General features: G+C 34.8%; 1 protein-coding gene across 5 annotated transcripts in view; it reads left to right on the plus strand.

Moving 5' to 3' along the window:
* ROBO2 (roundabout guidance receptor 2) overlaps window positions 1–6,150 on the plus strand; it is a 1,637,092-nt gene extending 1,630,942 nt beyond the window's left edge. For 4 of the 5 annotated variants that reach the window (XM_027102521.1, XM_027102511.1, XM_027102532.1 and 1 more), the window contains 2 exons: window positions 281–481; window positions 2,257–6,150. In XM_027102521.1, coding sequence (XP_026958322.1) covers window positions 281–481; window positions 2,257–2,258 — 203 coding nt within the window. In that variant the 3' untranslated portion in view covers window positions 2,259–6,150. The remainder of the gene's footprint in view (window positions 1–280; window positions 482–2,256) is intronic. The other variant, XM_027102538.1, reaches the window with a different exon arrangement.
* Window positions 6,151–13,518: the final 7,368 nt, after the last annotated feature.

Consider the following 13,518-nt stretch of genomic DNA (forward strand, 5'->3'; position numbering starts at 1 on the left):
GCAAATATCTTTTAAACTGGGTTTAAATTTTGCAAATAATATATAACATTAGATACTTATTCCAAGATCTCTTTTAATTTAATACTGCCTCAATTCCTATTGTAGGAAATGTTGCTTGCACATAGAAATTCCTTTACTATTTGGGCCTTATTAAACTTATTTTTAATTTTACTGAAGAATGGGATCATAAAATAGCCTAGCTTGAGCTTAGTATTTAAAGTTAAGTTTGTTTTGCCTCCACACTGTTGTTCAACTCAACCTTTTGTGTTTCTTTTTTCAGAGGAGACCTTGGTGCCCTACAGCAAGCCCAGTTTCCCATCTCCAGGGGGTCACAGCTCATCAGGAACGGCTTCTTCTAAGGGATCCACTGGACCTAGGAAAGCCGAGGCATTGAGGGGAAGCCACCAGCGCAATGCCAGCGACCTTCTTGACATAGGATATATGGGCTCAAATAGTCAAGGACAGTTTACAGGTGAATTATGTAAGTGCTTTAGGACGTTTAAAAGGCTATGGTGATTCAGAAAGACGACTGGGTTAATAACGTAAGGCAGAAAAAAGTTTTCCTTGACCCTCTTAGGATCTCTGACTGGGTCTGAAAACCAAACTGATGAGATAGATTAACAGGAAAAAAGCATACAAATTTTATTGAATTTTTACATGAACATGGAGCCTTCACAAGAGAATGAAGACTCAAAGTGACCAGAGCAGGAAGCTTCTCAATCCTTTAGACAAAGAAACAATAAATGCGTTTAAATTTGGTAAGACAGAGAGGTTTGGGCTAGGGGTAGTAAATGGTGAAGAGGCAACTGAGAAGATAAGGATTAGTTTAATAAGGTTTGTTTGTACAGATTTCTCAGCCCCCAATTCCCCATCTCTGGTGACAAGACTATCTTCCTCCTGGTACTACAGGGTGGGTACCTGTCACACAGGAGTTTTTATGATCCTTCAGGGACAGATGAGGTGGGAGCGGTCACAGTGACCTCTCTGTTTCTGCTGCTTTTTTTTCCAAACTCCCTCACCTTAAGGTATTCAATATGCCAAGGTACCATATTTTGGCGTAGCATGTCCTGAACCCCTACAATGACATTGCCACAATAAACAAATTTCAAAATTATAGAAAGCTTGCTTTACTATGAGGAAAAAAATCATGATTTTGAGTAGGTTTGGTTATAATAAAGACCATTGCTATTTACATCAGTCAAATAAACATTTTTCTCTTTCGTTTGAATTATTCTGTACAAAAATTGCATAATTTAGGCAATTAATTTTAATACTTAGAAATTAATTAAATATAGTTCTTGTAGTTTTCTTTGCCTTTTCTTTCTTATTTAATAAGGAAATGTTGGCTCTTTGGTAGTTTTAAAGAACCTCCTTGGGAATTCCTCATTCCTTAGTTGCTCTTCATTTATTTATTTTTTTAAATTTAGGCAGTCAACCTTGAAAGATTGATCTTTGATTTTAGTTAATTTTAATAGTTGAATTATAATAACATATAAATAAATTTCTCTTTTGATAAAGAACTGTCATTGGTAGTTAATATAACTAAACTACTTTCCAAGTATAAAATACTAGAGAAAAGTAGGATGTCACAGTATGTCACACACAGTAAAAAACATTGAACTCTGTGTTAATTTCATCATGAAAGTTACCAATTTCACTATCCAATGTCAGAATTATACTTGCTGAATATTTTCAACTGCTTCCGTGAATTCAGTTTATCTGAAGGAATAGCCCTGAATTCCAATCTTGTCAACTTTTACTGGTTATATGAGAAGAGAAAGTAAACTACCTTCTTAATTTCTCTACTTCCTAATCTAAAATATCGTATTACTCTTATGCTCACATCACAGACTGGGGGATGCCATGAGATAATGAAAGTGAAAGTACTTTCAAAACTGTAAATTTCTTTATTAATGGAAGTTATCATTACTGTTGTCTATTAATAATCTGATTAAGATACACTTATAATTTTTCATTTGATTCAGGACTACTTGGATTTTTCTTTAACTATTATATTGGAGTAATTATACACTCATAAGAAGTGCAAAAATGATCTACTCAGATTTTGTCTCCAAATTTTACAGTGTTTTTTTTCTTTCACTTTCCATAAGTATAATTTTTTTAATTCACAACCTCACAAAATCCAAGATGTTATCTTCATCTATTATCTGTTTGCTTTGCTTTTTGTTACGCTGATCAAGATAAAGAATACTTTAAATGTAAACTTATTTCTGATTTTTTTAAATCTCTTTATAGAGTAACTGAGAGGAGACATGCAAAGCTGCTCTGAAGGACCATCAGGTCTGAACTCATGGAAGTGATGACACTAAACAGTGCAATGAACAATTTCTATTTATGTACTATTAAAAGAACTGTAAATGCAATGTAAAGACACACAGCCACACATATCCCACAGATATTTTACTTGTGTTCTTCTCTTAAGTACACCACCCACCTTAACTCTTTCTTGTCAGGAGTATATAAAAAAAAGAAAGAAAACAAAGCTCGCCCTCCAGGAAGAAAAGGATTTTCCTCTGTATATAATTTCTTTCGTGCATTGCTATGCAAGCTCACTCTTTTTAGCTCTGTTCATATTATTGTCCGTTCTTATTGGTCTGTTGTACTATATGTGAATTAATAGGCTGTGGTGCCGTATATTAACTTTTAATTGTGTAACTTTTATGTTTAAATTTTGCACTGCAATTTTATTTGGTGATAAGCACAAATCTCTACTCCTCGTGACATGAAGAAAAAGACTGAATGTGAAGGGAGTTTCTGTACTGTAAGCTAGGTTGGATAATGCTGGTTGTAACCGATCACATTAGGGGGTTTTCAGTTGGGGTGTAGAAATAGGAAAGATGCAAAGGAACAGTGGTGTTGGCGAAGTCTTCTTGGAACATCAGCGACTGAGTCAATAAAAAAAAGCAGAAAGGTGGCTTTTACTATTGACAAAAGCAGGGGTCAAAAGAAGGAAGTTGAAGTCTTAAGACTGAATAGGCATTAAAAAATACAGGTAGCAATGATGTACTAAACTTGCTTAAAAAAAAAGAAATTAAAGTTATATTTAGAATCAGCTTTACCTGTCATTGTAATTGACCCATCTGAGAACTACAACAAGCAAGAGGAAATTAAGGTGTTTCACAAGAGCTGTATTTATATTACAGTTTTTTTAAAAAAGCATTTTCTGAATTACCATAACTAATCTCTCCAATTCATTAAGTCAGAATATAATATGAAGTTCCCCAAGGAAACAAACAAAATGAACTCTAGAGTATCTAGCAAATAGTTAAAGAAGCAATTTATTATTAGGACATACTCGAGCTGCTTCCAAATACAAAAACTCTATTGCAATATCTTGTTTCATCTTTTTAATACATGTACAGTACACACTAGAGGATAGAGCTGCATCACTTAAATTCATGATTTTTTAAAAATAATGCAGTCTATATACAATTTTGTGTTTTATTTGATTAAGAAGTGAAGTTATGCCACCAAATATATAGCCAAATTGTAAGTGCTTAAAAAGCAGTGCTCAGAGTATGTTCAGTTCACAGTAAGTAGAGTTATTGGAATAAATATTTTATGGTACATTCTCAAAAATTGGCTACCAACTAAAATATGTTTGACCCATTTTGAATGAGTAAATCGAAAAGAAAAATTCTAAAGAAGAAAAATGCATGTTTATACACTTTTTAAATAAACCAAACCTCGTAAGTGGACATTAATAACAGTGTCCTGCCTCATTTGTTTACACGACTTTGAGAACAAGAAGTTCCTGAACATCAGTCAGGTATCGTCCAAATGAATATGACTTTGAAATATATGTTAGCTACTGTACATGTATAGTCAATCATTCAAGTAGAAGAGAACTTTCCTGAATTTCCCAAACTTTCCTGAAATTCCCACTTGTGACATTTTTCCATGTGCTGCCTACACAATTGTAAATTCTATCTCTAGTTATACTTTCTCATGTTTTTCCTATGATGTGTTCAGTAGTTGGTACTATGAAAAATATTCAATGTAATGATTAGAATCAGTTCTAAAATATGGGGCCAGTTTGAATGACAGTTCATACTCCGTGCATTATTGGCTCAGTCACCAATTGTGTGTCATATTGTTATAGCAAAGGAAGGACATAGTTAAATGTTTCCATCTTTTTTATTCCCCGAGACTGCATCAACACAGGCAAGAGTAGAGGAACATATGTTCTTTATGGGACCAACATCTTCTTGGTCCCATGTAGTTCATTTCTTCATAGAAGAGAAAGAAAACTCTGAGACCCACTTACTCATCCCTTTATCAACTTTCCACCATCAGTGCCTGAATCTTAATGCAGTTTGATTTCTCTGGGACAGAGAGACTGGGGAAGATGAGAAGTTTCTGTGAAGAATGAATACATACTTATTCACAGCTCTAAGATGTGAGGAATTTAATTCTTTATTTATGCAGTTCCCTACTTCACCTCTTTCTATTTAAAAGCAAAGTTTTGTTTGTTTTTCTTTCCTCTTTATGCTCCTCTATAACCCAGTTTAGCCTAAAACTTTAATTCATTACACATATTACACATAAACATTTACCCCTGGTAATTGGCAGGTGTATGTGACTAATAAACTAAGACTTCAAAAACAGAGTATGTGTATGCCGGTGGCTTCTGGAGTAATGCAGGGTGGAGCGTCGTACCTTTTTGATTGTCTTCAGTGCATAAAAATTAACTGTTTTGGTTAGATTATATCAGGTCTTATGGTTACTTGGAATGTTCTTTTACAATAGTTCACATCCTCTGTTAAGTCTGGTTTTAAATTAATTCATTTCGGTCTAATATTGCACCCAAAATATCCTCCTCCATAGCTATAAAGCAAGAAAAAAATACCATAGCGATTCACACGAATTCGGGAACACTACCAAAAGTCAAAAGCCTTTGTCAACTTGCTTTATGTAAAAAACGTCCGATAAGGATAAGTCAGAGTATCATGAGAGCTACCATGAATTTTTTCATTTTTGAAGCCAGTTAAATGAATGTGGAAATTCACAGAGCTCACTCTTGAGCAGGTCTAAACAGAAGCCTGCATAAGCTGTCAGAAGGAAGCCTGGGTGGGAGAGAATATAATCTTACCTTGCACTCACTGGCAGCGCTGCTATGCAGTCATGCCCAACACAAGCACAGCTCCATTCTTAACATGCAAGGTCTGCAACTGGAGCCATGGCCGAATCAGTGCCCCAACTCAGGTGTGCCTCAGTGTATGCAGGCAGAGGCCCCGTACCCCTTCTCCAAATCTTCCCCATCCTGGATTTAAAGTAAGGTGGGATAGTACGGGGGCATGAAAACAATTGATTTCTTCACAGGATTTGAATCCAGTTCGAAGGAGAATATAGGAAAATCCAGACCAACATTTAAGATATCCTGTAACCAAAGGGAAGTAAAAGCATTGCAAGTTGACTTTCTCTGTAACAAAACATTAAATGGTGTTCTATGTCATAGTCTAATGCTCTGGCTATCTAAATATACCTTCAATGGGATTTGAGTTGAAAGTTTGTATGAGTTTAATAGAACACCTCCAAATTTCTATTCAACAAGGTTATGTAATTGTCCATTGACAACATAATTATAATACCAATGAGCTCTTAACTGTGGTTTCTCCACTGGAAAGTGATTGTGTGTCAGTATTAAAGATATGCAGAACTGTAACATTCACTGATTTTTTCATCTGCTTCTGTATATTGTATTTATAGAATTACAAGACAAGAATTGGTGTAAAGCAACATGTCTTTCCACATTATCTTAGAGGTGAAGTTACTTTTATTTTGCTTCTCTGCGATATGTACTTCAAATGAAACACCATAATTTTTACTAATGAAGTTAAATTTTTTCTTATCTCATAATTTTCAAAAGCATTTATTGTGACTTTAAAGTGTTGCAAGATAAGGGATTTTGTGGCCGTGGGTAGACTTTTTATACTTTGTTTTATAGATGTACTTTTCTTTTAACTGTAGTTTGTTTAAGTCACCAAACAGTGTCCAAAATCTTAATGTGTTTCATTTGATGTTGTTAGATCGGAAAAGAAATCGGCATAAAATTGATTAATAGTATTGTCAAAGAATTGTGTATTGTGTACTCACTGGGAAAAAAATAAAATATATTCACATTTCAAATCTGTAAAAAAGCCATTTATGTAAAACAGACTTGCTTGTAGACAAATCAAAAACAGACCATTTTGTCACTTTCAGAACTCTACATTAATATTTTGTGGCCAAATGCATAATCTCATTTTCTCATTTGGTTATGGGTTGGTGGCGATTAACAGAAATTGATTAATAGAAATTATAGTAGTGACTAAAAGTCACTGATGAAATGTTAAAAGCATTTGAAATTATAGATCCCACTCCATCAGCACTACTTTACAGATCTGATCATCCCAATCCCACAAAGGCCTTCAGATAGATAGAATACAAACTTCTTGGCTCATTCGTTTTCACTAAGTACAATTACAGGATCAGATGCTCTGTAAAAATAAAAAGAATTTTTGAGCTCTTTAAATTAATAATCGTAGCAACAGGAAAATGAAAAAAAAGAAAACTTTAAATATTTTTAAAAATACATGGTAAGTGGACAATACATTTCAGAGTTTAATTTAGATTAATAATAAGAAAATAAAATAGCATTAAAATAATTACAAATAATGCTGTCTTAATATAATACAATGGTAATATATAATACATGTGGTTAAAGAAAAATATATCAGTTACCAGTATGATAAATGGTAGAGGAATTACAAAACAATCATTGCTCTGTTGAGTCTGAGTGTACCATGGAATCACCTGCAAATGGCGGAAGTGCAGTTACCAGAAAAGTTTATTAAAGATACACTATGCTCTATTTTCTTTTCACTATTCTCTCTTAATTATTGTACATGAGCTAGAGAAAAGATATATCAATGTTACAAGAAAGCATTTAAACAACAAATAATATTTAAAGTCCTCAACTTGTGAAAATGTATTTTATCTCTTTCAAAGAAGCGATCAGGGGAGTTCATGCTAAATTTCACTTTATAGCAGAGATGTGAAATAAAACTGCAGTAACAGAAGACTGCCATAAGAATTCAAAAGAAAAGGCAAGTGGAAAGACTTGCTAAGGGTGGGACAGGGAGGGGGCTGGGATTCGTGGCGTAGGTGGGGAGGTTATATGCCATCTCCAAAAGCTCTCAAGGACTCTTTCACCTCGATGAATTTAGCATTTTGTTTTGGTCTTCACCCTCAGAAGGAATTTTCTTCAGGACCAGGGAAGGAATCTGGTACACAAGAGTTGCAAAGTTGTCAAGAATCCAAGTGACAGACGCAAGACACTTGTATGATTGTGCATTTAATTTAGAAAGAACTACAAAGATGACTTCCTTTGCATCTTCTAGTCAACACATTTTCTCCTTCCAGCTGTCAAGCTACAAGAAATATATATATATATATATATATATATATATATATATATATATATATATTCAGTTATCTTTGTAATTAATAAAGGAAAGATGCTTTTGTTTTATAATTCAAATACAATGACCTTGGGCTCAGGTCAACCTCCAATTTGCAGGCCCTTGTAACTGCCCTTAGGTCACAGCACCATATCACCCTTTGTCTATAAAATGCCTTGGTGGATACAGCTTCTGGGTAGCAGACAACATTTTTTGGTCCATTTTTAGACAATGTTTTTCTAGAGAACATCTATGAATAATTTGTTTCTGACAAACTAGTTTTTTTTTTTTATCATTGTTTGCTTATGCATTCCTTTTGCAAGCAAGCATCGAGATATTATGCTAAGAATTAAAGATTCAGAGTAATTAAAACAGAAATGGATTTTGCCTTCATAAATGGATTAGTATCTTCTGTGAAGTCTGGCCCTGATCTCTAGAAAAGTATCTTTTTGATTACTGTTTTTGAACTGAGGGAAAAGAGGCCTGAAGCAAGACTTTCCAAAAAATTCACAAGCAATAAAATCTGCACTAGTTTCATTAATTTCCCTTCACCCCATCACATTATCCAATATTCTAATTTTTCTCAAAACAGTCTATGGAATTTTAATAGGTATATTTAAAATAAAGAAGAAGACAAAGGGGTGAAAATTCTATGGTTGAATATGTAGAGATTTCTTTACTACTTGACTTATTTTCAAATCTGTTCAAATCTTATCTGACATAAAACCCTTAGTCCTGGAGCATCTTGTAAGACTAGTACTATGTGAACTCACTTTGAGAAATACTCTTCTAGAAGCTGACATACCTCATTCTGTCCCTAGGCTCTACATTAGTGTCCCCCAAGGCATGCATGCCATGCCTTGCTGTGGTTTTTTAAAGTCATTATTAAGTCGTGAGAAAAACGCATGTGAATCCCAGGTATTCTGTGGAGATAACAGAAAAAATACATAGCGAGAAATTGCATGTATCCTCCCCTTTTTGATAGAGTTTCAAGTACTTAATTGATATCAGTGTTGAGCACTTGATCAACAGGTAAGGTTGCAATATGTTCTTTAGCTTTTCCGTATTTCATTTGTGTATTATTAAATCTCCATATCATTAGGCTAAAACGAAAGCACGAAAATACACTCATTATCTTCCCTCTCCCCTAACTCCCAACTCTTACAAAAGGATAGTTTATTCATTTTTTAAGAGCACTGTCTGATTATTACTAGGTTCTACTTCAAATGGAACATTGCTAAAAATAATAGTGGATCACACAAAATTTACAAGGACAGAACTTATAATTTGTCAATAAGACAATAGAGAACTAAGTTGCAGTGGGATGTGGAAAACATCTAATTAGTGATGATGAACTTCAGTGTACTCAGAAATGGATAAATATAAAAAAGAAATTGAGGATTACCGTGATATGAACTTTTGCTGGCATTAAGTGTAAAAGAAGATGATATGTTATAAGGGAAATTAAAGTGAAATGGGGGGAGTAGGGACTTAAATGTACTTGATTAATTTTGAATAATGGTAGATGAATGCAATCAATAGATTAAAATGCCTCAACATAGATGATTTGAGAGTAGTTGCTTACGGGTAATGGTTAGTTTAATAAAAAAGATTAAACAGGTAAATGGAAGCAGCCTGGAAAAAAAGACACAAGATGAAAGTGGCAGGCAGCTTTAGAAAAGGGATTAAAACATTTTCAATAAATGTGCAAGCATTTTTGTGCAAGTAATTATACTCCAAAGATTAAATCCCTGTCTTCATTAATGTTGATGATGCTAATTTTTCTTAGCATTTCCCTGGCATTTAAAGTATACTTCAACTATACCTAAAATGCATAAAATACACACTCATAAACATATGACAATAAAGCATAATTTTAAAGAAATATGTGTTAAATATCCAATATCATCCAATTCCTATTAAAATCATTTAACTAGTTATTATCATAAAAGTTAAAATTTATAATGATGATAAGAGCTGCTTTTATCATTGACTCTCAAGGGGAAAGATATTTTGGATCTGTTTAATAACATTAAAAATAAAATGAATTTTAACACTTAAAATGTATTTTGTAGCCAATAAATGCAGTAGGAGATACACACATATGTATACACACACATATACATATATAAATGATTTTCAATTCAGTAGAATCTAAGATATGATGAATACACTCATGGAGTATGGAAAAGGGCACCTAACAAAGACTATAGGCATCAAGACAAGTATCCCAGACTGAATAATGCTTTAGATAATCTCTGTTTCTCCTGGACAAAGTATATAAGCATTTATACTTATATGTATGAATATATACACTCATGTGCATATATGTTTTTATATATATGCATTTTTATTTGTGTGTAGTACACATACACTCATTTTTATATATACATTTATATTTATACATATGTGTACATACACTCATGTACACATAAACTTATGTATATCATATGCATCATATATATCATAATATATACATATATGTGAAGGAATGGGTATTTTGTTGTTTGAATAACCAAATGTTTTAGAATGAATAAACAAATGTATACATAGTATTGTGCTTGGCACAATGTCGTGGGAGGCTGGCAGTGATAATTAATACAATCTCATTATAAACTAGTCGAAAGTAATAGAAGGCATGAACATTATATTAGAAGTAGAAAGTGAAGCAAACAGTATAAGACTGAATGTCGCAGAAATCCATTTCAGGAGTTAACAGGTAGGAGAGAACACTGAGGGCTGGTATGGTCAGTGAGACTTCGGTGATAAAACAGATTGAGTTTGGCCTTAAATGGGAAGAATTGATAGAACATAACCTGATGGAGAGGAAGCAGACACAATGCAGTCTCCAGCCTATAGGAAACTGCAGTCTCATGAGAGAACCAGCGAATTGAACCGTTTCCAACCAACATCATATGATGGAATCCAAGATATGATAAATATGTGCAGTGTTACAGTGAGATATGGAAGGTGGGCACCTAACTCAGACTCTAGGGGTCAAGCCAGGCCTTCCAGACCAAATAATGCCCCAGAGAGTCTCTATTCCTCCTAAACAAAGGAGTTAAATGAGGGCTTCACTTTCCCTCTGCAGAAGCACATGCTTCTTTTTCCATTCTGGGGAGGTAAGGACCTCTCACCCTCAAAGGGGATTTGTGCTTTTGGAAATGGGAAAATTCAATTCTACCTTTAAATTCTATGTATCCAAATTTGCCAGTCATGTGATAAGTTTCCAAATAAAGAATGCTATATATGCCTAAATCTGCAAACTAAATAAGTATCATAAACATAACACAGTGTGAAGTATTCCTACTTAGAAAGTGTGCAGTTTCATGTAAACAACAACAGGAAATACCAGGCAGAAGCAGAACGAGACCAGTTACAAGGAACACCAAATGGGGCAGAGCAGCTTTCCACACATGTGCAATTGAATGCAGCAGAGCCAAACCAGACCCCAGGGCTCAAATAGGACCTTCATTAGGGAAAATTAAGAACAATACACAATGCTGATAAACCTGATATAATAATCTGCCTGAGGACCAACCACAAAAGGAGCACAAACAAATCAAATTATATCCTGGCAAGAACAGATGAATTGAAACAAAGATAATGATGTGCAGTAAAACTTTGTAGGGAAAAGTGGATCTTGGTCCTTCTGTCTTACCTCCGTCCCATTCTGCCTTCCCCCAGGATCCTAATGAGTTGTTGATTATCTTTTATTAAAGACCAACAACAGAAAAACTCAAAAACATGAAAAATAATTAGAGCATAAGACTAAGTATGGATAATTATGAAGTGGCAAAATATAATTAATCATCCTTTCCCTGCAAATCTCTTCTAAAGTGGCTCCATAATTTTAAAATGCACAAGAACTTTAATTTTGTAAAACCCACGCACACTCTTGAACACACACATACAAACGGCAAACAAAGCTATTTGCTGACAAAATAAAGTTGCTATGAGATTTAGGGGCAATATTCAACATACTCTTGAATGTGAGTTGGCTAGATTAGCTTTCCAGGCATAAACTATACCTGCTCAACACTTTATTTGATATCTTTCTCTAGTTATAGCTTGTCCTCAGGGATTTCAAGTTTTCCATGTTTAAATTTAGTGCTATTAGAAATGATTTTTTTCCCTTGAAAATGTGGATATTTATTTTCCCAACCATTTGAGATTTGAGAGAGAGTTTCTTAAAAAATATTGTGAATTATTTAAAAATGTGCAACACTGAAACATCATGTCTTATGCCCCATTTGTAACTTCCACTTTCTGATGCAACACTAAATTGAAAGGCTGCTAAATTGACTTGACTATACTGGCACCCACTGAATTATTTTACCACATTAAGTAAAATAGTATTGTGACTTTTCATGTAAAAGCATTCATTCTATTTGACTAAATACCCTATCTAAGAGCTTAAAGTCTGAACATATTAAAAGATAAGCTAACTAGTAGTGGAAACAGAATAGAGGGCAGCAAAAATGTGTTTAGAAACCACTAGGCACATGCCTGTTGAACAGTTAAGTTTGGGGCTTAAACCCGCTTAAGAGAAGCAAAACATAGCACATCATTTTACCTCTTTATGTCAAAGTAAATAACATGAAATTCCTCTAAAGAGACAACCATATTTATTCTACTAAAACCTCAGGCAAGCAAAAATTTACTAGGAGATTTTTCTGTATAAATTGTGGGTAAGCCAGTAGAACTATCTTCAACTGCAGCTTTGCAAAAGTCAGAGAACTGTTTTTCAAATAGATCATTTTTTAATATAAACCCTTTATAAAAGCTGAGGATTGAAGTCATAGTAAATATTACCTTATCCAGGCAATTTTATTGGTGGTGTTAAAGTGTAGGCAGTAGACCAATATTTTGTACCTGGAGAGGTCAATCCACTTAATCAACATATACTTAGGGAGCAAATAGAGTCAATATTTTCCTGTGAGAAGATCCTTGCATCATCTTAAGCATTTAGCAAATGCCTGAATGCTGCGTTATGTGGAAGAAATTGTCCTTGAGCATAAAACGATTCCTGCATGTGCTCTCGTAAGAAAAACTACAGAAACTCAGCTATGCTGTGGACCGTACTGCAGTCTGTTGAGCACACCAGAAGTCACCCAATATACTCATGAAACAAGCAACTCGTCAATTAAACCAGTGAATCTTAGATTTTCCGTATAGATATTGATGAGTGTGATATACACACTGGTTTTGTTTAGTACTGTCGACAGAAAAAAATAATGCACAACCTAAAAGTTGAGAGTTGTGTTTTATTCTGCATTCTTGGGACTTCAAGCCTGCTAGGCAGCATCTCAAGTAACCCTAAGAAAACTGCTCCGAAGGGAAAGGGTGGGAGGAAGCCAGATATATAGGAGTTTCTGCAACAACACCAGGTAGTGAGAACAAAGGATTACTGATAATAAAAGAAAACCAGAACCTCAAGTTAAGGAATTTAGCGTTTTTCTAAGTATGATGATGCAAGAGTCTGGGCTCACTGAAGTGATTCCTTTGATATGCACCTCAGCTATCTGGGGCCAGTATCTTACTGTACTTTTGAGACAGGCTGGGACCTGGGACCCTTTGCTTGCACCTGGACAAACGTCTCCTTGAGCAACAAAATAAAAAGAAACTATGAGGGACTAAAAATAACTGTGTACATGAACAGTTGGGGCAAATTTTGGATAACAAGATACAAAAAGACCAAAAACCCAACTGCCACTTCTAAAGAGCTGTGAGCAAAAACAGGGTGTTAGGAGCAAAAGCAGAGTACTGTGCATGCCCCCTGCACTCAACACTACCAGAGGGGTGGGCAAAACACCTAAGCCTCCCCTCTGGCCCGACCCCTGGACACAGCCCTACCCTCACTCCATATGAGGCATCAGCTCACGCCCCCAGGGAGTGAGCAAGGGAAACTATTACTTGTTTTTGCTCCCCGCTGCTGCAGCAGGAGCCCCAGTAAAGCCCTGCCTGAATCTTGTCTGACCTTTTATCAATTTCTATTGATTAAGGAAGGCCAAGAACCCTGGTCGGTAACACTTTCTCAGCCTGAGTCTCCTCA

Source organism: Aethalodelphis obliquidens, unplaced genomic scaffold, assembly GCF_003676395.1.
Source record: "Aethalodelphis obliquidens isolate GAN/ISIS:26980383/991018 unplaced genomic scaffold, ASM367639v1 scaffold1, whole genome shotgun sequence".
Classification (NCBI taxonomy): Eukaryota; Metazoa; Chordata; class Mammalia; order Artiodactyla; family Delphinidae; genus Aethalodelphis; species Aethalodelphis obliquidens.